General features: G+C 45.8%; 2 protein-coding genes across 2 annotated transcripts; one reads left to right on the top strand and one right to left on the bottom strand.

Annotated features, from left to right (window-relative positions):
- LOC110477510 (left-right determination factor 1) lies at positions 1–16250 on the top strand. Its single transcript, XM_085575907.1, has 4 exons — positions 1–6176; positions 7066–7312; positions 8064–8303; positions 8616–16250. The coding sequence occupies exons 1-4, from the start codon at positions 5912–5914 to the stop codon at positions 8953–8955; spliced, it is 1092 nt and encodes a 363-aa protein (XP_085432033.1). The 5' UTR covers positions 1–5911; the 3' UTR covers positions 8956–16250.
- Positions 16251–16350: 100 nt separating this feature from the next.
- Positions 16351–22476, bottom strand: SDE2 (spliceosome associated SDE2). Its single transcript, XM_021543320.3, has 7 exons — positions 22351–22476; positions 21110–21227; positions 20464–20575; positions 19793–19962; positions 19039–19150; positions 18054–18438; positions 16351–16640 (listed from the first exon to the last, which is right to left on the bottom strand). The coding sequence occupies exons 1-7, from the start codon at positions 22468–22470 to the stop codon at positions 16422–16424; spliced, it is 1236 nt and encodes a 411-aa protein (XP_021398995.3). The 5' UTR covers positions 22471–22476; the 3' UTR covers positions 16351–16421.
- Positions 22477–26097: the final 3621 nt, after the last annotated feature.

Here is a 26097-nt window from a genome sequence, read left to right as displayed (position 1 = left end):
TTCTGTTCTGTTTTGGAGTCAAATTCACAAAAACTGGTCATTTTTCAGTTCTTTCTTTTCTGAATTCTTTTAAATTAAATAGTAATAACATTTAAAAATGTTAGAAATCAATACCATGGCAATATAAATATTTAAGTGAAGACAGCCTTGTAGTAACAGCTTGGGTAGGAGCAGTCTATTCACACACCCTCCCTTGTGAACATTGCAGCATTATTTGAAAGCAAAAGAAAATTAGGGGGCTATTTTGATACTTGTTCCTGTGCAATTCTCAAAGGTAGAACAAACTACTCAATCTAGACAGAAGGGGAATGGAATGAAGAGGATAAATAATAAATCACCAGCAACAGTAACCAGCTCAATAGATTTTGAAAATGAGTTAATGATTTGAAATTTTATGAACAGATCTAAAATCTTTTAAAATGCATTTAAAATAATCTACAGGGCCTTAAGACCATTCTCTGAACAAGCATCAGCACTGTGAAGACAAAGAAAATCTTCCTGCAAAAGTTTAGTGCAATACTTGCATCCTCTTTCTGTTTAAAAAGAATGAACATCAAGCATCGGGATGAGGGATTGTAGTCTGATCCAGATCATAATTTCCAAGATGGTTTTGTACCTCTTGAAATTCCCAGCTTCCTGGAAGCCTCTCAGACATGCTCTCCCTGTATGAGCCCAGCTCATAGGCAGGCCTGGTGCTGTTGCTGGGCCCATTCAGAATTCTACCTCACCATCCTTTTGATCATAGCCCTAGTGTGCTGTTAACATCAAGGACAAAAGCCATGTGCAAGTAATTATTTTTGAAACTGAATACATCTAAGTTCCATGGTGTAAAACCCACTGACATGCAATATCCCCAGAATCACTTCAGCACCAGATGCTACAGATGGAAAACAACCATGTGAGTAGTTTAGCTCATTTTCCTGTTGTTGCAGGTATCTTTTTGACAATCAGTAGATTTGCTAAGGCACTGCTCAAGCTAATTTTTAATAGCTCAATGAGGACTAGCAGAAACCTTTGGGCAATTGCTCCTCATCTATCTGATGTACCAGATTAGGAAAGTCTAAACTATCAATTCTGTCTTGTCATCTGTGTGTGTGTTATCACTTAATTTTGCCTTCTACAATCTCTTATTGAGTTTTGTAATTTTCTGTGCAAATAACAGGCACTTAGAGATTTTTTTTGCACTCCACTAACAAATTACTATTTTGCACAACAGTCCATCATTTTTAGCAGAAGTTGCTTTTTAGGTCTCACTCATCTTGGCATTTCATCTTTATTTTTGGCCTACAGAAAAAAAATATTTTCCAGCAAAGTTAGTAATGCAAATTATTCAACTTGAATTAACACATACTTCATAATCTTTCTGCCTTTACAGCTTCTCCTGGCAATAGAAATAAATTACAGCTGCTAGAATATAGTGTTATTCTTTCTCTATCTGAGTTGGGGAAAAGTGATTCATTTTCTCTCTTTCTTAGCAAAAGAGGACAGTCTGTTCAGTGAAGCAAAATTTATTAGGGCTAAAATTAACTGGAGGAAATACAATCCATAATTAAGCCAGGTTACTTAGTGCCACAGATGCAGAATGAAGAGTATTCCAACTGTATTACCATCACAGGAAAAACTCAGTTTTTGGAATGTCAGTTGCCACACAAACTTGGCACAGAATCAGTAAGGTTATGAGACATTGAATCTGCACATTAAGGCAAAAGAAATGTACTTTTAAAAAAGGCTGATAAACTTCTACACTATAAATATAGTTGCAAGGAAAAAGCAGCATTTTAACTAGGCCAATAAATGGGCTCTGATTAGAAATTAAGTGGTGCTCCTACAGAATTCAGCTATTTCTCAGTAATTAAGACATTCCTTAATGAAGTGGACTGTGGTGTAAAGCAAGCAATTCAGGGCTATTGTTTATTTATCTGATTCAACTGCATTAGCTAAAAGTCAGTGTTTTTTCCAGCAGCCTATGCTGCAGCCATCAGATCGGTGACGAGTCCGGCTTCTCCAGCTGCAAACAAGGAACAGACTGGGGCAGTGGGGAGGAGACTGCTGAAGGCATAGAAAATGCTGTATTTAAACAGTTGTGTTTGTTTTTCTGTTAAAAAAAAAAAAAAATCTTGAAGATCTCCTTTCTGCCAGAACACTGGCACTTTGCAAACACTGCCAACACAAACCCCTGCGAGCGAGCCAGCTGACATCAGCTGACCGAGGACATGAGGGGGACTTTGGACATTTTATCCATTCCTCCTCAGACAGACAGGCTTTTGTCCTGGCCATCTGACCAAAACAAGTTCATGAATAAAAGCAGAAGTTGCCTATGGAAGATGTGCTTATGTCAGTGCAATCAGAAGAGAAGAGCTCAATAGGATGTGATGTTTCAGATATTTCCATTGGAGATGGCCAGTTCAGTCTGGCCTGTACTGGTGATGAGGAAAAACACCCTCATGTCCTGGCCTAGATTAAATGAGCTGGACAATTTCTGCATAGCTTAAGCAGGTGATAGTTTGGATCACAGAAGTTGCTACTGCAACTGGCTCCTGGCAGGAGAGTAAGCACTAAGGACTGAGGCTGAGGTTACAGCACCTTTGGAATAGGATCTGTGCACTCAGAGCAACTACAATTCATCTCAGACATGGGACATGAAGTTCTATTTCCCAGAGACAAGTTAGCCAGAGCTCACAACACAGATCTAAAGTCCCTTTTATGACTTTATACCCAGTGGAAGGAGGAAGAGAATGCATGAGAGGCAGGTAAGTCAGGTGATACCTGATTAAGCACAAAGCCTTTTGGCACAAAAATTAACAAAGCCAAATTTTTGCAACAAATCCCAACCGTCAGTAAGATCAACACAACTGCATTGAGTGGCTCTGCTGTTTTCAGTCTAGCTCTGGGAGACATGCAGATGTCTTGTATTATTAGGCCTTACCTTCTGGAAACTTTTCCATGCCAGGTACTTGCCGAGCAAGCTGAGGCCATGAGGAGCAAACTCTGGGGAGCTGTACTGGCTCACAGAAGTTGCCTTTCACATCACTCAAGCAAGGGCTGTCTTAACATGGGCCCAGCTGTAATACAAAAGGGTTATGTCCATGGCAATTGAAGTCTTCAAAAGTTTAATATTTAGACCCTCAATACTGCAAATACATTTCAAACATTCTTGTTTCCCAGGATAATAGCTACATAATTACGGCAAGCCTATCACACTTTCTCTTTGATCCCACTGGATTTATTTACCAAAAGTCATTGCATGGATGTGCACAGCAAATGTCCTACAGAAGTGCCTGCAACAAAATTAAAAGCTTAAATATAGAGATTCTCTCTCCACTAAGTACTGGCTTTTATTAAAACTGGGATTTGCTCATACTTCACCCCTTGCAGCCTCTTTGAATCCTCTTTTGACATTTCAAAAGCGCCATGCAGGTTCTAATACACATTACACAGAAAGAGCTATTATAAAATTCCTGACTTTTTCTTGTTTGCACGACAAAGGGGAATGGCAAATCCTCCAATTGGACCAGATAATCACTCTCCTGTGAAAAGCCTCCAATATACATCCTCTGTTTTCTTCTTAGTTGAGCTTCAAGTGTGTTTGGTCAATAATTTTATTTTGTGTGTGAAGCCCATAAATCACCTTCCAATACACATTGAACAGTGGAGAGTCCTGGTGGATTTGGCATCAGCCAAAGGAGAAATCAGATCCGGATACAGGAAAGCTGGGTGCTGCTAGAGCAATCAGACATTTTAACTTCATGTTGTTGTGGTCTTTTGAAGAACGCTCACTGCAGAGTAGGACCACTCTCTGGAGCAATTGGATAGATAAATAATTAAAGGATAATGTCTTCTGACATAAGAGAGAGACCATTACAAATCCATGGACTGCAGTTTTATCCAGGTGACCATATAAACCTAACAAATTCCCTGCTGGCTGAGCTGTCCAACATTTAGAGAGCCCACGTGCAGAAAAGCTTTGTCAGCCATCTGAACATTACTCAGGTGGTTTCCAAACCTCTGACACAGCCCATTTTGTGACCAGCTCTTTTGCCCCGGCCTCAGGAAAGCAGTAGTGCCATTCGGCTGGAGAGACAGTCCTGAGGGAAGAGCTGGGCATATGGAGCTTCCCTAAAGGGATGAGGGGTCACAAAGATTTCAAGGAAAAAACCTTCCCTTTTATTTGCAAATGCAGGAGTATTTGACATGAGCTGAACTTGAAGCCGACAAATGAAGTGGATATTTTTCACTTCTGTTTGTGTCTTGGGAATGGATGCATTTTGAAGTAATATACAAATGCATGTCTAAAATTCATCTCCAGAGAAAGATGCTACACAAAGTGCAGGATTAAAGAATGCACTGCCTTGGGCCATGCACAGGCTGTTACTTTGTAGTCTGTTCCATTTTACTCTTAAAACTCAATTTAGCTAAATAAGGTGCCCTTTTAACATCTAGCAGAGGCTTTATCATGCTTAAGAAGACAAGTTTCTTAAAAGGTTGTAAAGACAAAGAGAGCAGTAACAGAAGTGTTGAGTGAGGCTCTTTCAGACGGCTTTATTGCCTTCCCCTGAGTACAAAACAGGCTGCCTCCCTCAGCTGACACTTGTTTAATGAGGGATGAGCCACAACGGGGTGATTTTGTACAAGTTCATTACATCTCATCCTCCAGCCAGACTGTCCTCAGGGCACACCATTCAGCCTGGGCATTGGGTGAAACTGGACCAATTTTAAGTAATTTAGAGAGGTATATAAAATCCAAAGGCCTTTGATGCTGAAGACATTTGTATGTAGGCTCAGGTATGTGGCTACTGGAGAGGGAGACTCTGCCCCAGGTGCCATGCTCCTTCATGCTTTTATCAATCACATTTTATTTCTTCAATTCAGTTCTCCTAGGATTGGTGCCAAAAATAGATTTCCACATCTTATACCAGCAAAGGCCAGGGAAGAAAAGGGTGTAAGTTTCCAGTTTAAATGTTCCAAGGTAAACATCCAGCCTCCTCACCCCAGCCTTCAGATCAGCTTCACTCTCCAGAGCCAGTGCTCTATCGTGGCTAATGTTAACAGCATTCAAAATTCTGATATTCTTCATCCATTCTGGGAAATAGTGCAGTGGTTTCTCATGTTCACTGGAAAGTGATCTGCCTTTACATAAAGCCCTCTTCTTCTAAGCATGAGTATTATGAAACCCACAGGAATCCATAAAGAGTGATGGGACGTTTTCCTAAAATGTCACACCCGTACATCTTCCACCTTCTGTGATTCAGAAGCAGAGTAAAAGCCCATAAATCATTCAACTGCTGTGACTCACTGCCCTGATTCATACACTTGATACAAATATTCAGAGATCAAAGTGGAACCTAACACCCCCCTCAAAAGATTTAAATGATTTTTCAATGCTTGCCATAAAAATGCACTTCCAGCTGAAGCTAAAGCTTCTCCTGATTGTTATTGGCAAATTCTCTGCAGTAAAGATTGATGCTGTCTTTAGGAATCGTATGGTGTAGTACATAAAGCAATGTATTCTGCAGTTGTGCTTCCTCCCCTAGCAAGGCTGAACAGGGGATACTGATTGCTCAGGGGGCTTCTGGGCAAATATTTACAGGGAATTAAAAAATAAAAAAGGAAATTTCTTCCCCGTGGTGGAATCTAGGACCCCCCTAAATCTTCTTGTATTAACTTTGCAGTGGATGAAGGTGTTAAACTGGCATGTCTCTACCAACAGGGGAGTGATCCTTTTAAGTCCTTTGCTTCGTCCCCACTTGTGAAATTTGTTGTGCCAGTGGGACGAAGCTGGCTATAAAACCCCAGCACAGGGGACCTCCATCCAGCTCGGGCAGCTTGCCAGCACATCTCTGCCGAGAGCAGCCCCAGGGAGATCCCCCCTTCATCTCCGTCGGGCAGGAAACTGTTTCTCTGCCGGAGGAGGATGGACCTGAGGTGTGCCTGGATGCTCTACGTGCTCTGCTTCATCCTCACGGCCCAAGCATTTACCCCGGAACGGTTCAAGGAGGTGGTGCTGAAGCAGCTGGGGCTGTCCGAGGTCCCTAAACTTCATACGAGAGACTTGGTGGACCTGGTTATCCCAGACCACGTCAAGAACAAGTACATGTCCATGCTGAAGCGCCAGAGGGTGAAGCGCCGAGCTCTGCCGAGCCTGGCTGGCATCCTCAGGGGGATCCCGGGACACACAGGTAACGTTTCTGCTGCTCGGAGCATCCCGAGCATCCTGCTGCCGCCAGCGGCATCTGCCGGGACTCTCCCGCCCGGCCGCAGGATGGACAGAGGCAAAGCCCCGAGGGGATAGGGGAATGAGGGTCGGGTTTGGCTCCAGAGCTCAGCTGGGCATAGGAGGTGCTTGCAACAGCATCCTAAAGATTAACAAGCACCCTTTGCACCTGGAGAGGGAGTCCCGCAGCCCTTCCAAAGGACAAGATGCTGCTGGAGCTTGATAGATGCCTTGGTACCCTGGGAACACTCTGGGCAGGTGGGGGCGGGGGGGGGGGGGGAATAAAAACGTGCAGGTAGGTTTTGGATGAAATCTACAGCAAGCCCTCTAATAGGAATCACACCCTTTGGAGGATGTTTCACTTTGGCTCATCTCTTTTTTGTTTAGGCTTGTTGTTTTGGAAATTTACCAAGGAGGCAAATAGCCATACAGATACAATAGTGCCTGTACAAGGGCACTTAGAGCTTATTGTGCATTCAAAGGACATACACAGCACCCTGGGCAGCAAATGAAAATACTTTTTCATTCCAAGTGGTGCAGTTTCCTGCTTTCATGCCCAGCACTGGCGCAGAGGTGCACACCTTTTGAGGTCTGCTCAATTTGGGGTCATATTATGGCAGAGATTTAGTTCTTCCTAAAGGCTACAGAGGCTCAGACATAGGAGAATAATCAGGGCATTTGCAAGACATTGATTCAAGTATGCATTAGAAAAGGTGTGTTTAGTCACTCTGCCACAAGGACTCCATTGGGAGCAGGGAAGGAGTGTGTTGTGATGATAATTGTGCATGAAATGTGGTAGCTTTTCTCAGCAGGGTGGCAGTGACAGGCCATCCTTTTTGTCCCCAACCGAACAGGTATGACAGGGGAAGTCCTCTACTCTGACACAACCACACGCCAGAAGCTGATGTTTGACATGGAGGGCAGAATACCTAAAAACAGCGAAGTCACAATGGCTGAACTGAAACTCTTCAAAAAGCCTCTGGATAGAACAAACCTGCCTGCTAAGCAGTCTCACAGGCCTGTCTCCAATGCCAGAGTCAGCGTGTACTGGGTGCAGCAGCAACATGATGGTACCAACAGGACCTCCCTGATAGACTCCAGGTAAGAAAGGGGTTTCTGCTGGAGTTCCAGAGTTTGGGTCCTCTGGGATGCATTTGCGCATCATGTGGTTGTGCCTCAGCTCAGTCTGATGGGGTTTACATCTGTACAACCTCGTTATATAGCCTCTAAACCCAGAATGAGCTTTTATTATGCTGAGATGCCAATATATGAGGATTCGTTGAAATAATATATGCAATTTTGCCATGTACTGCTATATCTTCCTCTCTAAAATGCCCCTCCTGGTCCAATTCTCTGAAACTAGTTCAAGTGGGTTACTGGCTGCTGGTATTCTTTCCATTGGCCATTTCATTAGGTGATTAAGACAAGTAAATTATGCAAAAAGCATCTGATTCTGTAATGGTGAGCTCTGTGGAAGTTTTGCAACTCTTGAATGCTGAACTAGACTAGACTAGAAACTTAGGGCCCTAATGCAGCTCAGACAGGAGCAGGTGGGAGCCTGGTGTTTACCAAGTTGTCATCACCAACACTAAGGCTGCACGTGATCCTGCACCACCTAATTTTTTGTATGAGCATGTAGAGAAGGTTTTATCTGGCCCTTCAGTGTCTGTTAGATCTGCATGCTTCTTTGTGAGGAGGCAATTAGCTGTGGGTGCTTGCCCAGAGCAAAAATGATCATGTAATTAAGGCATATGACAATCTACAGGAAGCAAATTATTCTGCTGCAATAACAGCGCTGCAAGCCTGGGATTTATCTGATGGGCTTTTCTAATGCCAAGCCCTTGTCATGCAGGCTGGTTCCTATTCGTGAGTCGGGCTGGAAGAGCTTTGATGTGACCCAGGCCGTGCATTACTGGCTGCAAAACAAGAGGCGGGAGCCGATGTTCCTGGAGGTGTGGATCGAAGGGGAAAGGCTGGGCAGTTATGCCTCGGAAATGGCCAAAGCCGTGCGCTTCACCTCGCAGGACCCCAGGGATAAAACCCTAGGCAAGCCTGAGCTGGTGCTTTACACCCTCGACTTGGATGACTATGGGTATGTATGAAACCTAAATCTGTACTGTCTCTGGTGTGATTTTGTCCCTGAATTATTGGGGGGACAAACCCAGGGTGGGCAGCTCTTACCCTCACCAGCATTTACCAGCTGTGAATGGAGTAGTTAGAAAGCTACTGCTGAATCTCACCTCTCCTCTTCCCATACCTGTTGTCTGAATACTCAAACAAACCCTGAGCAGGGCCCAGGTGTCATGTCTCGGAGCCCACCTGTGCTATTAGCAGCAGGGATGATTCCTCCCACTTCCCAGTTTCCAGTTATAGCACCCATTCCTGTTTCTCCCTTGGTGTCCAGGAGCCCTGGGGACTGCAGGGAGGAGGCGGTGATGGGGAAATCCACCTGCTGCCGGCAGAAGCACTACATCAGCTTCCGCGAGCTGCCGTGGGCGCAGCACTGGATCCTGGAGCCGGCGGGGTTCCAGGCGTACCGCTGCTCCGGGAGCTGCCTGCAGCCGCCCCGCGCCCTGCGCCGCCTCGGCTCCGGGCAGCGCTCCTGCGCCGTGGCGGGCAGCTCCGCGCTGCCCATCATCTACCTCGTCAAGAGGGGCAACCACACCGAGATTGAGGCGGCTGAGTTCCCCAACATGATCGTGGAGAGGTGCAGCTGCGTCACGGACGGCGAGGCGCTGGTGTGACGAGTGGGTGGCCTGGGGTGTCATCCATTCCCTGCAGCCCTGCCAAGAGCCACCCCGGCCCCCAGCCCCGGGGCCAGGGATGAAGGTCCTGGGGGGTTCCTGCCGGCAAGGGCAGCAGCCCTCGGGCCCTGCTGCCCTGCAGAGAGAGCGCACTTGGGGGCACTGTCCGTGTAGATGGTCTCAGAGGAGTGTTCTTTTCACATTTGTGAGGGGTACCTTAGAAGCCTAGTGCTTCTTGGGACCTCCTTGATGCCAGCTGAATTTCACTGTATTTATTTCATCCCCCAACCTGGAGTACTGCAAACTGCTCCAGGCAAAAGAAGATTGCCTATGACCAGGTGAAGAACAAATTTGTGGGCTCAGCCTTTCATTCTTAGGCTGCTGTGTTTGGTCCTTGTCTGCCCAAGCCGTGTTTATGGTGAGCTGGAGAGCAGAAGCACTTACATGATATAAACTGTGATATAAACTGTACAGACACACATGCACACATGTACAGAGTGTATGAATAAATGTGTGTACTGTCTACATACTGGATAGCTACATATTGATTACTTACGTATATATACATACATAAAATATTTCCTAGAGCTCAAAGGAGCATATTTATGTGCATATGTATTGTATGTACATATACATATCTACATGTACATAAAATACTATCTGAAATGCAAAGGCTTATATTTTTGGCCCCTAAACCATCGGCTTAACACAGTTTTAGGCAGAATTTAGAGTCCTGGAATCAACAGGAACATTAGGACTTAGGTTTCCTTGTGTGAATAACAGTTTGTTTTTCTGATTCTGTAATACAGTTATTTCAATTTAGGCATATTTTTCAAGTCGTGTGTGCTTTCAAAATCAAGGAAAAAAATAAACGTATTGAAGTAGTCATGTGTTTCCTTGTATTTATTCTTAGATCTAAAAGTGGAGGGGAAAAGGTCTGTCATGCTTCTGTGAATATCCAGTGCCCAGCTCCTATAAACACACATGCAGCAGCAGCTTTTCTCAGCTACCTGTGTGAGCTTATTTGCTCCCCCAAGGGTCTGGGCTGAATCAGCAGGCAGAGCAGAGCCTACACTGCCAGCGCTTCATCCTGAGCTACTGTGGAGTTTAAACCAACACTTTCTTAAAGAGAAAACCTAGAATCTTACCTGCCAGCAGGAGGTGACACTCTCCTCGTGAGCCGAAGCGGTGACAGAACCTGCAGGGGTCAGCTAGAACTGTAGGAAGGGATGAGCTTCCTCCCATCCCCTTCCTGCCCAGGTGAAGCACTTTAACCCTGACTCTTCCTGACCTCTGACCAACACATACCCTGGAGAAACGCAATGATCATGTGGTTTAATCCCTCTGAGAACTGTGCTGAGCTGCTGGCCATGGTGTTACCCATGCTAATGATTTCCACCTTCATGTCAGACTCCTCAGTTCATAACCCACTGTGACAGTGGCAGTGGCTCTGGGGATGAAGCATTTGCTGCTGACCATCCCCGTTGGATGGTGAGATGTGGTCCCTGAGGCTCTGGTTGAACCTGCTGCTGGTGCAAGGACTCTGAAATGTGTTTGTCTGCCTAGACAGGGTGGCCATGGATGAGGGGAAAAGAGACCTGTTTGACTCTGCAATGGCTACATGTTATCCACCAGGAAGACGTAACTGTTCCTACTGTTCTGCAGGACCCCAGGTCTGAGGTTACCAAGCATCTCTGCCACCACCTCATGGGTAGGCTGGCACCTCTGACTTGTGTAAACATCTGTGGCAAAAGAGCTTTAAGGGGAGGAAAAAAGCAAAAACACAGACTCACCATTCACCAGCGCTGGGCTGCAGCACCCTGGGTCGCTGGAGTCAGGACTGGATGAGCCGGCTTGATCTCTGGCATTCCCTTCTCGTGACTGTGTAGTATCTACCTTAATGGCATTGGCATTCAGCCCCAGGTCCTCTCCAGCCAGCTCGGGGCAGGGCATAGCCTGAAGGCCAGGAGCTCAGCTGTCACCACGAGGAACAAAGCCGATGATCCAGCCACACACCGAGCTTGGGGAAGAAAGTGAGCTGGTTGCTGCCTGAGAATGAATAGCATTAACCCTGGCTTCCCTCCAACCTCCAGCACTTGGACTTCAGGCATCATTCATCCTCCATCCCAGGTGAAATCCTGTGCAGTGCAATTTGGGGCAGGCTGTTGAGGGAAATGGGGAGCAGAGCATCACAGGAGCCGCGGGGTGGGAGAGGCTCCTCCCTCCACCAGGGTCCTGTGCTGCGTCCGGGGCCCCTTGCGCCCCTTGCTTTGTGTCTGGCTGCCTTTGCTGGGGTGTCCTGCGGACAGGAGGTACACAGAAGGGAGCGGTGGGTCTGTGAGTATGTGTGTGACACCTGGAGGGCAGGGAGGGGGAGGCTGTGGCCGAGGAGACCTGGTGTTACTGTGGGGAGAACTGCAGGTACTGCAGGGTGCAAATCTGTGAGTGATAGAGCCGTGCCTGCCCTGCTGCCTGCATGGACACTTGGAATTATTGCTAGGGCAGCTGCACAGATGTTACAGCATCTCTGCAGGGGCTGGTTGTGAACTTACATTTGGATTGAACCTCCCCACTTTTGTGGAGACAGGACACTACTCCTCTGAACTCCACCTGGCTTTGTAATAAAAATGTTGTAGACTTGGAGGCTGGGCTGTAGAGAAGGCTCCAGAGACTTTTAGACTGCAAACTCCTGGGCAGAAGGCTGTGGATTAAATACTGCAACACCTGGAGCTTTTTCAGACATCAGCCCGTGCTGCAGGTAATTGTCTCCCAGCCCGTCATCTTCAATACAGGCTGCATTTGCTGTGACACCTTCTGTGTGCTACTTGCATGGGTACAACTTGTAATGCACACAAAGGCTGCCAAGCTGTCATGTTCTCCTTTCCATCTGAGCAGCACCACAGTCTCTGAGGAAAGGCAGAACATCTCACATACCTGGCAGCAGCGTGCTTTAGCATTGTCATTGATGTTGTGCTGTAATTCAATAAAAAGGAAGAGCAGTGCAGGGGTGTAATGAACCCCATATAGTCAGCAATTATTTTTAAAAATGAAAAGGTTGTTTAAGGCAAAGCCAGCATTAAACTGTCAGGCATCCTCCTGCACTACTGGAAGCACAGAGCACTCAGGTGCTGCTCAAAGAGCAGGAGGTGTCTGCTCTTCACATGGAGGACTTCAAGAGCCCTGTTAGTCCCACACTCCAGGTTAGGTTCTTGTGGGAATGTTCGCGTGGCAGCTAAATCTTATCAGAAGCATGAGCTTATCGTGAGTGCCAGCTCTGGCTGGCCCTCATGGCAGTGCTCACAGGGTGACCTTTAAGGGCCTGCAGTGGTTAATGAAGTTGGACATGGGGCCTGGAGGTGGTCCTATCAGTCTCAGGAAAGCTTTCCTTAAGAGAGGCTGGGCCATGCCAGCAGCACTTTCTCTCTCCATTATCTCTACCCATTATCTCCACCCATTATCTCCATTCTAGGAGAGAGAACAAAAGTTTCAAACCACATTAAATGCTGCTGCTAACTGGACTACATTACCTTTCCATGTGTGATCTTTCCATGATTTCATTTAAACTAAGACTGCTTTCCCATTTTCTTTCAAAATCTGTGAAAAGTTACAGCTTTTCCTAACTGGTGAGGCCTTATTTCCTCTCCCTCTCTTGTTTTTTCTCTTTTGCACTTCACAGACTCCTACTAAGGGTGTCTGACACTTTGCCTTTCAGGGCAGCCTTCTAATTGCTTGTGTAATCGGAAAGTCAGAAAGTCGGATGCCCAATCCACATCCCAGCAAAGGTGATAATCAGGGAGCCCCTCTGGCTTTGGCTGGCAACAGCTGGAGTCTGGGAAAGGGGAACCGAGGGCAAACAGGAGTGCAGAGGTGATGGGAGTGGCAGGGAGTATGACAGAGATCCTGCAGGATTTTGGTGGTTTAGAGGATTTGGGCTCCTCTGTCCACTCATGGAGCAGGTGTAGGAGAGCAGTGTGAACAACATCAGCACATTTCAGTATAAAACAGAATAAAGAGCTCATCATGACTGCTGCCTCTGGCCTGTGCTCTGGACATGCTCGGGCACTCCAGAGCTGCTGGGGTGCCTTGGTTTCCTGTGGTAAAACCAGCAGGTGCAGAATGACCAATAAGTACTTTTTAACCATGGCAGGAGATAATAGGTTATCTGGAGATGCTAGGCACTGGAAATTTGTGTAAACAATCCACAGCCCTCAGTATCTTATTTTTGATAATTGTTAAATCAGCGTGGGTTTTTTTTGTTTGTTTGGGGTCTTTTTCCAAACTATTTATAAATTTTGTTTTAAAGCTTATCCTAAAGTTTATTTATGGGTTTTCTGTTTACATTTTTCCTTCTGATTCTAGTTAGGAAAAATCTGCCTCTGGAAGCCTGGGATGCCTGCATCCCCTTTGAAGGTCTGTTCTCTGTTTGCTGAAAATGAATGCAATCAGTTCATAATCGTTACTTCCCAGGTGACTGCCTACTTCCAGCCCAGTGATCAGTAGCCCTGTCACCCTTGGGAGGTGCCAGGTAGTTACTGGGTGCTGGGTACAGCATCACACTGGCCATAAGGTGCCATCTATAACCACCAGACCTCAGAGAATTGTTTAGGTTGGGAAAAAAAACCCATCAGGATCATCGAGTCCAGCCACTAACCCAGCACTGCCAAAGCCCACCATGGCCCAGAGGAACCTCCAGGGATGGTGATTGAATCACCTCCCTGGGCAGCCAGTTTGTGTTTCCACTGAAGTGTGTAATGTTTCCAGCACACGTTTCACAAGCTGGATGGCTCCTTATAAACACTCCTTTCCATACAGCCCAGACAGGTCTTTCAAGAGCTCCTTGCTCCTTTCTGCCCCGCAAGTTTTGTGCAAATTCCTGATTCCTTGTGCCAGGTTAGAGGCACCCAGTGAAGGCAGCGGGGAGAAGCAGGACAGGCAGCTCCTGCCTGCATTCAGGCCACCGGGACATTTTCCAAGTATGCACAGCTGCTGGCTCTAAACCCGGACTAACTACCCTGGATTAGCCCAGCCTCCAACAGAGCTGGAAAGCAGTGGTGCCTGTCCAGCCCCTCCTCTACTGCTGGGTGAGGTCAGAGTTGTCACCTCCCTCCCTTTCAGGTGTCATTAGGCATGTTAATCTGCAAAGCCACCCTAATTGCTCCGCTATAACCAAACTCAAGCCAGCTGAGGTGGCAGTGCTAACAGGGGTGCAGGCATTACCATTTCCAAATAGATACCTTGGAGAAAGCTTTAGGATTTAAAAATAGCACCTTCCTGGGAACAGGCATGACTACAAACCAACCTTTCAAATGCCAACATTCCCCAAAAAGCAAAATGTGGGATAAGAACGACTTGCGGGGGGATCAGAGGGATTGATTGTGACTGTTTCAGGAACAGGCAGGATGGTGTAAAGGTGACCCGATGTCCCTGCTCCGCAGCAGCACCCGCGGGACTCGGGTCAGGTGCCCTGCGCGGAGGGACGAGGCTTTGCCAGCGCTGCTGGAAGCGGAGCCATCCTCCGCGTCAGTCCAGTGCCACCTACAGCAGCCAGAGCAGAAGCTGCAGCACCCGCCAAACCAATGGAAGCAATTCCAGCACGCTCCAGCAAAAGGCGTGTTCACATCAGTGAGTGCCTTTGAGGAACTTGTTCATTAGCACCGTGCAGGTGAGGACAATGGAACGGAGCCTTTTGGTTGAAGATTGGCAGCTGCTGTTGTGTCTGCTGGTGGTGATATTTCTAAACCTCCAGCAGTTCCTTCCCTCTATGACCTGTCCTGTTCCCTGCTGTTTTGTGTGTTAGATGTGCTCATCTTTCTTTCCAGGGAAGAAATGGGTCCGTATGAAGAGAGGAAAAGCCCTCCTTCAGTCTTGTGCCAGTGTTTTCACCCATTACTTTTTTCAGTCAGTAACTCCAAAATGCCAGTGAAACACGAGGCAGTACTTAGGTGTTTGAAATAAATGCATTTAAAATGACACTTCAGAAGTGTGACTTCTGTAAGTCACACCACTTGCTTTTTGGGGAAGTGATTCTGTAGAACGAACCTTTTCTCTGGGAAGATACTTACAGTTTTGGTGCATTTACAAACAGAAGCATCTTTCAAATCTAAAGCTACATAAATAGTCACAAAAAGACAGACACAGGCTGCAAACTGCATTATCCTCTGGCCCTGGACTAGAAAGATCACCTCTGTTTTGATGCCATTCTCTCCTACAGAAATAGCCCATTTAGTTTATATGTATTTTTTTCCCAGTTGTTGACTTTTCTGGTTCTGATTTTTGTCCAAATTCTTAAAAAGCTTCAAGCACTTCACCTACTTGCTCCTCTCGCATTGAAGGATCAGTCCGAGTCCTATTGTTACCCAGCTGTTTTCAAAAGGATACCCTTCAAGCATGTGAAAGTCCTGAATTGCCAGTGAGCACCCCTCTGGCTCTCCAGACACAATAATGCTCTAGGCTAATCCTCAATGTGGGAAGATCCTAGAGCAAGTGCTTGTTCTTTTTTAACTAAGCAGGAGATAAACAACTCCCAAATAAACTTGCCAAATGTGGCGCTGGTTCAAGGTACAGGTGTTGCCCTCTAAGATGGATGTAGGGCATTTCTTTTAATTCTGGCACTACTGAAGATGCAGCTGGTCAATAGTGTTTGGTGCTACTGGTGGTTTAAAATATCCCAGTCCTTCTTCACCAACCAGTATTTTAATGTAATCCTGCTTCTGTTGTGCTGGCATAGATTTGTTAGAGCCACTTCAGGGAACTGATTTGGTTTAACAAGGAACCCACAATACTAAAGGCAAGTAAAGTAGTCTACCCTACACAGGGTAGGCTTGCAAGTGGCTGCACCAGTACAACTGAAATGAGAGCAACTGCAGTGAGGGGAATTAACTTGGGTAGGAGTTGTTGCCAGAACACACCACTAACATGGTCAGTTCACTTTTGTCCCATACTCCCCATACTGGAGAGGAGCTTGAGTGTGCTCAAAGAGCTGAAGGCTCTCTTGTCCCACACACTGTCACTGCCTTTTAGAGAGCTGGTAACATCAAGGGTTTGCCACTCAGACAGGGACTGCCAGATCTAACATCCCCACCCAACACATTTACACCAGCAAATCTTCAACAAGCTAAGGTGACCTCCCAGGCACCCTGCATCCCAGTTTCCTAATGAAACATTCAGTAAACACACCCATTTCCTTCCATACAGAGTCCATTTGTCCTGTCACAACCTCCATGAGATGTAATTTGCAGAGCCCCAGTGCTAATCTTCTCCCTCCAATACACTGTGGAACAGATCCCCAAGCACTCTGTCTATAATGATATCCTTCCCACCTGTCCATCTTTTCCATAACTCCTTGGGATGCTAACAAAGCTAGTCGATGTGAGTTCAGAAGCTGGGGATACTCAGTTGAAAGGATACCAAGAGCTTTTATTTAATGACATCAAATACACATGCAAAAAAGGTAAATATTCCCAAATCTAACCAGAGGTTTTCCCCTTAGGGGGCTTTGCAAATAGGGATGGCTTAATCTGGTCTCTAGACAGACCTCTCACTGAAAAAAGCCTTGCTGCTCTTTCCTTCAAAGTGCCTCCACATTTCAGTCCCAAAGACATCAATCCCATCTTCAGCTTCTCTAAACCCAGGGCTTCCAGTTCAGCAGCAGAGTTGAATGCCAGCAGGTCTATTGGTTCTACCTCCTGAAAAGAGAAAAACATTTGAGAAAAACATTCAAGAAAAACAGACGTTCAAGAAGCACTTGGACAATGCTCTCAGGCACAGTGTGATTCCGGTGCAGGGCGAGGAGCTGGACTTGGACTCTTGTGGATCCCTTAGACCTCAGAAGATTCTATGATTATCCCAGGGAAGTTCAATACTCCCAAAAAAACTGAATGAAAAACATCAGTTTACCATCTTGCCCAGCAATTCAGTAGCTTAACCTTGGCTTCCAGAGGCATAGCAAAGCTGACAGCCCCATTTTAGCTTGATGCAGAATATAACCAGCATACCTCCAGCAGGAGCAGAAAGGAGGATAAAAGTTATTTCTAATGCAGTTATGCTGTAGTTAAATAAATTGATTTTAAAGCATCTCTTTTTACTAAGATTAACCCCAAAAAACAAGTTGTGAAGTTCACATCTCATCCTGCCACTAAAAGAAAATATGGATTAAAATTTCATCTTCAAAGGAAATTGATACATTGGCAAATTGACTGAAGGTAGAAAGGACCCCTACAGATAGTCTAGTCCAATCCAGGGCCTTGTCTACAAAAACCCATGGAATAGAGGGGTTAATTCAAACGCTGGAATTTACTAACACACTATAATGGACACCAAATCTAAGCCCATTTTGTTCAATATTTAAATGCACATACTGGTCTTATAGTCTGTACCTAAGAGACTTCAGAGCAAGGAATAACAGCAGTGGGAATGAGAGAACTCCCCATAGGCACTTGGCAAAAACAATTCTTGCCAGCAGAACCAGAACCTTTGTCCTGCTAAGTGTACAAAAATCCAACTGCTTGCCTCATTATTCTCACCCTACTTCTAAAAAAGAAGTATTCATCAAGGACTACTATAAAAATATTTCCACCTGCAATAACAATCTGCCACAGCATTGGTGGAGTTTCCTGTTCTAGAAATAGAAAAGTCTTGCAAATACTGAGCAGAAGGTAAACAGTGAAGAATGGTAAACATCCTGTTTAAAACTTGCCAGCTCTAATAGTACAGTAGATGACAAAGTTCTAATTGATCAATTACATCCTTGGTCTTTTCCCCACTGAACTGTAATGAACTTTCACACGTCAGAGTTCCGTTGTTGCCAGTGGCAGACTTTCCACCCAAGGTGAAAAAAAGCAGAAGATCCCAGTAACTCCCTGAGAAAAAGAGCTACACTTTGGTTTATTACTAGAGTAAGCCCAGATTCATTACTCCCAAAAACCTTTAACAGTATATGCAAGGACCTATAAAGCAGAAGTATTGGCACCTTTTGCTGCTAAGTATCAGTTGGGGTTTCATCAATCCTGTGGGAAAAGCTACATTGCTGGAGCTTGTTTGCTTCTTCAGCTCTAAAAGCAGCTGAAGACGCATCACATTTTAAACTGCTCCATACTTACTGTGCTCTGTGACTGGTTTGTTTCCTGTGCTTTAGCAGGAACATTTTCTTGCTCTTCTTTCTGAGCTTGAGTCACTCCATTCTTTCCTTGGATGTCTTCCTTTGGGGCCTCTGTCATTTTGCTCTTTTCCTCGGCCTGCCCACCTGTGCACACCTCTCCTTGCAGATCTCTTCCAGGACCTTCTGGCTGCTCCAGTGGTTTCTCACTTGCACTGGTAGATGGACTGTCCTCTGCAGAAGCCACAGAGCTGCTTGAACACTCATCAGAATTTCCAACACTTCCATTAGCACTGCTGCCTGATGGACAACTTCTGTCAGATGTACAAGGGGAGTCATCCTTATTGTCATCCTCACAGCCCAAGCCTGTGGCCTCATCCAATCCCGGCCTGGCACAGGAAATATGTTACAGATTAACATGCATCTATCTTAAACCTTTTCTCTTTAAAATAATTTTTTATAATTGTCATATTTCTCTTTACAAAACCCATTTCAGAGAGATATAAGGAGCTACTCCAACAGCTATTTAGGTTAGTTTAGTTAATGGAAGATTTGTCAACATTGAAAAGGAGACCAAAACAGGTATTACAGCATTCCCAATACAGAAATTACTGGAATCTTTGACTTCTCTTCCATTAGCTGAAAGATGCCAGGAGTGGGGGGGGGGGGGAGGAAATAGTCTTTTTAAGTTCATTGTAAATATAATTAATTTATGAAAAAAAGGACAATAGGAAGTAGTAAAATATAATAATTTAGAAGGGGTGGGGGGGGAAAGTTTCTATTTTTGCAAATGAAGTTTGCCCCCTCCATCTGGAACAGAATTATAGGAATGCAGAAATGTTTACTTTCAGTTCTTTGATTTACTCAGGTCAGTCTTATTTCTATTTCAGGCTACATCTCAGACTAGACTCTGCTTAGTTGTATGTATCTAACTTTTCATCCTTTTTAAGTCTTAAGACTGAAATATAAAAACAAGGTATAACTCTTACCAAGGACATTTTCTTTTTTCAGATTTTGTTTCGCTCTTTCCAGGTTCACCTGGACGCTTCCGACTCTTGCCACTTTCTGATGACACCGCTTTGCTGGCAATAACCTGCAAGCCTTCAAAATAAATTTCAAAGCGAACTTCATCAGGACACAATTAATGTCTGTTGTAAATTCTACTTATCTTTTCACTTCATTTGCAATTTAAAAGACTAATTGAAAGAATCACTGTTGGTGATATAGACTCAAAGCTTAACATAAACTGAGTAGCAGCAAATCCTTTCCTACATGGATTTACTAAGGCAGAGTCAATTAAAATTGGATTCCTGAACTGAACTATCAGGTTCTTCATCCCATTCAGACTCAAGTCTCACTATCTAGCTGACAGCAAGAGAACAATACAGGGATAAACAAAGAAACCAGGAAATGAAACAAAGTATTCTGCAGTTGGATCCAATGTCTAGTTTTTATGTACAACCCCTTTATAGTTTTCCTGTGTAATTCTTACAGCTCAACTAGCAAAAGCACCTTCACAGAATCTGGCTCTTATTACAAGGTGACCTAGCAAAGTAAGGTGAAGCATCGCTTGTTCAATGTTCAATGGGATTTAAATTTAAATTTAAGAAATTTACGCTGAAATGTAAGATTTCATTCAGCCGAAAGAAACCAATTGTTTTTTTTAATTTTCCTGCTGGAGCGAGGCTAGAGAGGCCCTCGGCGCGCCGTGGGCTCTGAGGAGAGGCGGCCAGGCTGCCGTACCGATGCGCAGGGACTCCTCCTGGCGCTCGGCCATCTCGCGGTACTGCCGCTCGTACTCGGGGTCGGTGAAGGTGTGCCGCGGCTCCGCCAGCTTCCGCCGCAGCCTCTCCAGCCGCCGCTGCTCCTTCTCCGCCTCCCGCTCCGCCTGCTTCTTCACCCACTCGGCCATCCTGCACGGACACAGGCACACATCAGCGCTCTCAGCCTTCGCCTGCAGCACGCTCCCACCGCCTGCTAGGCTGGGAGGCAATGGGAAATGACAACAGCACCCAGCAGAATTACTGAGGAAACAGAGACTCTGCTGCAGAGAGGAGAGTAGGGTTTACTTCGAAAGCCAGAAACAGCAGTTAAGTTCACACACCCCCAAGACTGCGGTCTTGCAGCTTCAGAGACAACTGTGAGAATTCCACACAAGGAATCCAAGAGGTGCAAAACAGTCTCTCAGACTCAGGCTGCAGTAAAATCACATCTATGTTTGCAATAATAGAATTACAGTCATGAAAGCCCTCTTGGCTTCCAGTCCACCTGCACTCAAGATTTCATTTTTGCTCTTTTTAGTACTCAAAACACCATTTCATTGCTACAACAGGCTGTCATTTGGTCTCTTTTGTTAACAGTGAGCTACAGGATCAAGTTATTTTACAATTTCAGCTTCTGAGAAGATGCCTTACGCTTTCTCGTGATTGACATCCCGCAGCCTCCTTCCACTGAGATCTCGACAAGCCTCTCTGTTTGTTGTCTTCTCAATCTGAGCACCAAGGGCTCGCAGCATCGACCCAAACCCTTCCAGAGGAAAAAAGTAATCAGGAATTAGCTAAACAGAAACATCTCGTCAGTATAAGGAATCCAGCTTAGGTTGAATTCTTTAATTTTTTGGCTACTGAGATCTTGGCATTTATATGGGTTTTTTAAAAATAAGAGAGATTATAAAGTCAATTAGGTCACATAGCACATTCAAATCACAGACTATTTCTACCTGAAATATTTGTCCTAAGTGACCACCAAATGACACTTGGCAGCCTAAGATGACAGGTCCTTTTCAACACAATTTCAACTCTGAAGGCCCTTTGGTTCATGCTACAGACTTCTACTAACAGAGATATGCTGAAAAGTGATGTGAGGAACAAGTGGACTTCAGCCTCCCTGGTCAATCCTCAGCTTTGCACACTTTGGTTTTAGCTCAGACACTCTGTGTCAGTCATACACACAACAAGAGATCTGCCAGTATCTGAGGACTCCTGCTCTCAGTACAGACTATGGCACAGCAGCAGCTTTTTAACCTAAGAATCCAATCACTAAGCAGAATAAACAACAAACCTCCTTTTCCACCACAAAGTCTTGGCTCCAGGCTATAAACAACTCCACTCTGCAACTCATCTTCGTCGCTGGCCAGTTGCCCATTACACTTCACATACAAGCTTTCTTCTGGAATATTCTAAAAACGCAGCAAAATTGAGTCAGATCATTGAGCCAGAGAAAATGAAACATTCTGACAAATAAAATAATTAATCAGATGTGCTTTCTTCCTTCCAGAGAGGAGCAAAAAAAAAAAAAAAAAAAAAAAAAAAATCAGACAATCTGAAAAGCATGATGCTTTTCTGTCTGATGGTGCTTGTTTTAATTCCTGGTTACCAAAGGACTGAATACAGTGTACATCAGCTTGCAAACATGAACAGGGAAAAACTGTACTATGGGAAAAATTCAGAAACAACCTGTGATGATCTGACCATAACCTTCATTCCCTGTCCTCCAGTGCCACTAGTGGGAAGGAAATAGAGCCCGGGAAAGAGGGAGGGGAGGAGGGAAGGTGTTTTTAGGATTTCTTTTACCTCTGATAATCCTACCCTGATTTTGACTGGTAATAAATTAAGTTCATTTCCCCAAGCCAAGTCTGTTTTGCCCGTGATGGTGACTGCTGAGAGATCTCCCCGTTCCTTATCTCGACCTTTGACCCATTCCGTTACATTTTCTCTCCCCTGTCTAGCTGAGGAGGGAGAGAGCGACTTTGGGATGCCCCTGGAGTCCTGCCAGGGTCAACCTACCACAATGTGTGTGCATATATATATATATATATATATATATATATATATATATATATATATGCATACATATACATATATGTATATATATGTATATATATGTATATATATGTATGTATGTATATAAACACACATACACACATAGATATATACATACATAGATATATACATACATAGATATACATATATATATAAATATAAACACACACACACATAGATACATATATATATACGTATATATGTGTGTGTATATATATATATGTATATATATATATGTGTATATATATATATGTATATATATAACGTATATAAGAGGCTACAGGGCTCTCTGACAGCAAACCGTCCTGCTCAGCAAAGCGACGGGAACGAAAGCAAGGTGCGCAAGGTGGGCATCGCGCCCGCCCTGCCGCGGGTGCCGCAGCGATCCCGGCGGGCAGAGGCCGCGGGCGGCCGCGCAGCGCCTCCCGAGGCCAGAGGGCCCCAGGGCCGCCCCCGGCCGCCCGCTGCCCCGGCACTCACCAGCTCCCGGGCGCGGTGGCGGCGGAGGCAGAGCACGGAGCGGCCCCCGGGGGGCGGCGGCAGCGGCCGCGCCCGCGGCCCCAGCGGGTCCCGCACCCAGAGCGGCGCCGGCGCCGCCATGGCCGCGGCCCGCGCCGTCACGTGCCGCGGAAGCGCTCGGGCCGCGCCCCGCCCCCTCAGCCCCGCCCGGCGCTCTCGCCCGGTTTTTATCGCGGTTCGCAGCTCGCGGCTCCTTATGGAACCGCATCGAGGCGAATCCAAGGCGCCCCGCCGTTCCGATTCGCGGGATCCGTGCGGCCCGCCGGCTGGGAGCCTTTCCGCAGCGGCTGCCGCTGGCGGCGGCGCAGGGCGCGAGGGGAGCGGGGCGCTCGGCCCCCTGAGGGACGGGAACACGCAGTGTGGAAACGCGGCGAGAGGGGCAGCCAGGATTTGCAGGGCGATGGAACCCGTCTCTGCGCATTCTTCGCCTTGTTCACTCCCACACGCGGTTTTGGGAGGTGGGAACAGGCCCTGAATTCGGGTATCTGGGGGCGATGTGCCTGGGTCGGGGTGATCCCAGATAGGAGGACAGACTGGGAGATAAATTCATTGGGAGCTGCCCTGCAGAGGACTGGGGGTTCTTGTGGGTGAAAGGCTGGACAGGAGCCAGCAGTGTCTACTTCCAGTCCGGGAGCCCCAGCACCATCCGGGGTTGCAGCAGAAGGGCAGCTGGCAGGTCAAGGGAGGCGCTTCGCCCCCTTTCCTCCCATGACATCCCACCTGGAGGGCTGTGCCCGGCTCATCTCGGCACAAGAAAGGCAGCCTGTTGGAGCGGATCCAGAGGAGGGCCGGGAAGATGCTCAGTGGAGCTGGAGCACCTCAGCTATGAGGACAGGCTGAGACAGCTGGGGTAGTTCAGCCTGGAGAAGAGCAGGCTCTGGGGAGGCCATGTTAGCAGCCTTAGAGTACTTAAAAGAGGCTTATAGAAAAGAGGCAGAGACAGATAGTGATAGGATAAGGGGGGATGGTTTAAAACTAACAGAGCAGAGATTTAGATTAGATGTTAGGAAGGAGTTCTTTACACTAAGGGTGGTGAGGCCCTGGCACAGGCTGCCCAGAAAAACTGTGGCTGCCCCATCCCTGGAAGTGTCCATGGCCTGGTTGGATGGGGCTCTGAACAACCTGGTCTAGTGGGTGGTATCCCTGCCCATGGCAGGGGCTTGGAACAAGATGATCTTTAAGATCCCTTCCAGCTCAAGCCTTTCTATGGTTCAATTATGCAGTCACATATAATGTGTATAAATCAGAGTGAAGGTTGATCTGGAGTGGGAGTCCACAATCAGCTCTTCATGACACATGATAACTACCTGTAAGCAGGAGACTGAAGAATTAGTTAAGGAAGAAAATCCCACCTCTTCCTGTTCAGGAAAGTATGTGTACAGAGGTATGATGGTGATCCAGGCAGAGCAACTGTTGTACTCTTTAGTGGTTTCAGATCTCCTCCATGTCTTCATCTTCAATATAACCATCCACATAGATGATATTTGAAGGCAGGTTGCTCCCAGATGTCTCTGGTGGGAATTGTTTCAAACACTAGCAAAGATGTGGTTGGACTGCCCTGAGACCTGCAGTGTGATACCTCTGTCACTTTATCTCTAAATAACAATGTTTCCTGCAGTGCCTTTTTGTTTAATAGCAGCATGGGCAAGGACTATTGCTCATAGTGTCATCTGCCCACTTCAGGTGTGTCCCCACCTGAGGGGGGAGCTTCCCTGCCAGGGTAGCACCTGGCACCCTGAAAATCCCTTTTAGCAAGCAAGGTAGGCTCCTGAATTCAGCTCTTAAGCATAGTGCTGTTTCAGAAAGATAGGGGCTGTGTCTGAGCTGCTTGGCTGTTCCCAAAAGTTTGGTGATGTGGCTGTCCCACCCTTTCAGCCTGCTGAAGAGCTGTGCTGCCTGGCCAGCCCTGTGCCAGCGTGGATAAGTGGTTCTCATGCCTGGCTGTCTTAAGCTGATGTGATAAAGAAGGAGGAAGCTGGGAAACAAAGAGGCAGAGAGATGACTTGAAGTGCAGACTTCAAAATGTAAACAAATGAGTAATAACTTAATTAAGGGGATCTCCCAATGGGTTTATCTTGGCCAACTCACAAATCAAAAACCACCCACCATTTCTTACACTATAATTTTAGCTAAAATATTTTTGTAAAGGATTATGATCCAGTCCAGATAATCCCTTACTGTCTTTATTTGCTACAACAAGTTGATATTTCTGAATTATGTGTCATGTTGACACAGTGGAGCCATTCAAACCCTATGTGTTTGTAGCCTGCAAAACCCGTGGTTATTTTTTGCTGGATCAGGCCCAAATTCAGTTGATGTTGTATTTTAAGTCATGTGGTAGTGCTTGTTTCATGCCATATCTGTGTCATGCCACCTAATGTTAAATTCCACCAGATTTGGGGTATTTTTATTCATTTGTGGTGTCTGATTGAAATGTAATTGATGAACGTGAGGTATGCACATATACTTATGCAGATGAATAAGTATTTTCTTCTCATCTGTGGGATTTCACTTGCATTCTGAGGGCATGAATCATTTCCTCCTCTGAAACTCCTGTTCTTGGCATGGAGGGTGTGGAGCTTGCCAGTACAGGCCAAATAGGTGGAGCTATCCAAGAAAGAGTTGGGCCACAGAACTGCCCTGTGGATGTTCTGGATCAGTGCAATCCACAGGTTGTTTGAGCTGTGTCTTTTCTGAATGTTTCAGTCTATTCTTTTATCTCTGGGATTTTGTATCATCTCAGTGAAAAGTGGACCTAAAAAGAGGCCCCTTTGCATCCTGAGAGATGTCCTTCAATGACAGCAACCTGTCAGTTCTAACTCTGACACCTGGATTCTGCCTGGGAAGTTAGAGCTGTGATACCCTGAGAGCAGGAGAGCTGACAGGTTGCTCCTACATCACCACCTTACAGGTGGTTTTGGGCTACTAATGCCATTCTCTGCCCGGTACTGGGTCTGTGGATGGATGAGTGTCTATGAGACTTGTCCAGATCCTTGCACATAGTCAGACTACAAGCAAGCAGCATATAACTAGCAGAGGAGTGGCTTTCTCCCAGCTCAGCCCTACAGCAGACCCTGCTCTCAGGATTTATGCAACACCATTTAGCTGGTTCATGTCAGTGGGCGAGTGTTCCTGTGTCTCTTGTTCTTGATTATGCTTCTATTCCTAGAACTCGTCAAAAGTCTATTGCCTTGCTCCTCACAGAAAAGTCTAAATAAGTCAAAAGGGCTGTTATTATAATTTCCCATTTGAAATGTATTTTATGAGAAATGTTATTCTCTTGGTAATACAATGAACACTCTCTGATTCTGCAGTGGTGCTTTGGACTTAGTTAATAAATCATGCTTGCCACTTTTCATTTAGAAAGGATTTCATAGACATAATTAATTAAACCTGACAGTATCCTTGTGGGATAAGTAAGTACTCTGACTATTTCAGTGGTGACACTCAGACAAACTGGTTATTCTACCTTATCAAATCAGTCAAAGGATCAAGTCTAGAATTTAAAACTTTCTGCCGTCTTAACATAATTTAGCAGATGAGGCCACCCATCCTTTTTGTATTTCATCCATATGTAGTGGAAATAGCAGGTGGGTTTCTGTGGCCTGCAGGATGCAGTGTGGGAGACCAAGCTGTGATCTGCTTCAAATCTATTACTTGATTTGACATGAAACATGGATTTTTCAGTCTGTCTGGAACCATCAGATG

The sequence above is a fragment of the Lonchura striata genome, chromosome 3 (assembly GCF_050655825.1).
Source record: "Lonchura striata isolate lonStrDom1 chromosome 3, ASM5065582v1, whole genome shotgun sequence".
NCBI classification, from domain to species: domain Eukaryota; kingdom Metazoa; phylum Chordata; class Aves; order Passeriformes; family Estrildidae; genus Lonchura; species Lonchura striata.
The sequence above is the reverse complement of the archived record's forward strand: the minus strand, read 5'-3'. Positions and strand labels throughout refer to the sequence as shown.

Coding starts and splice junctions, on each gene's coding strand:
- SDE2 (XM_021543320.3), bottom strand. CDS start 22,470: ATGGCGGCGCCGGCGCCGCTCTGGGTGCGGGACCCGCTGGGGCCGCGG. Junction 19,963..20,463: donor GATGTCAATCACGAGAAAGC/GTAAGGCATCTT, acceptor GTGTCCGTGCAG/GATGGCCGAGTGGGTGAAGA. Junction 16,641..18,053: donor CAAACCAGTCACAGAGCACA/GTAAGTATGGAG, acceptor TTCTCTTTTCAG/GAGGTAGAACCAATAGACCT.
- LOC110477510 (XM_085575907.1), top strand. CDS start 5,912: ATGGACCTGAGGTGTGCCTGGATGCTCTACGTGCTCTGCTTCATCCTC. Junction 6,177..7,065: donor GGGGATCCCGGGACACACAG/GTAACGTTTCTG, acceptor CCAACCGAACAG/GTATGACAGGGGAAGTCCTC. Junction 7,313..8,063: donor ACCTCCCTGATAGACTCCAG/GTAAGAAAGGGG, acceptor CTTGTCATGCAG/GCTGGTTCCTATTCGTGAGT.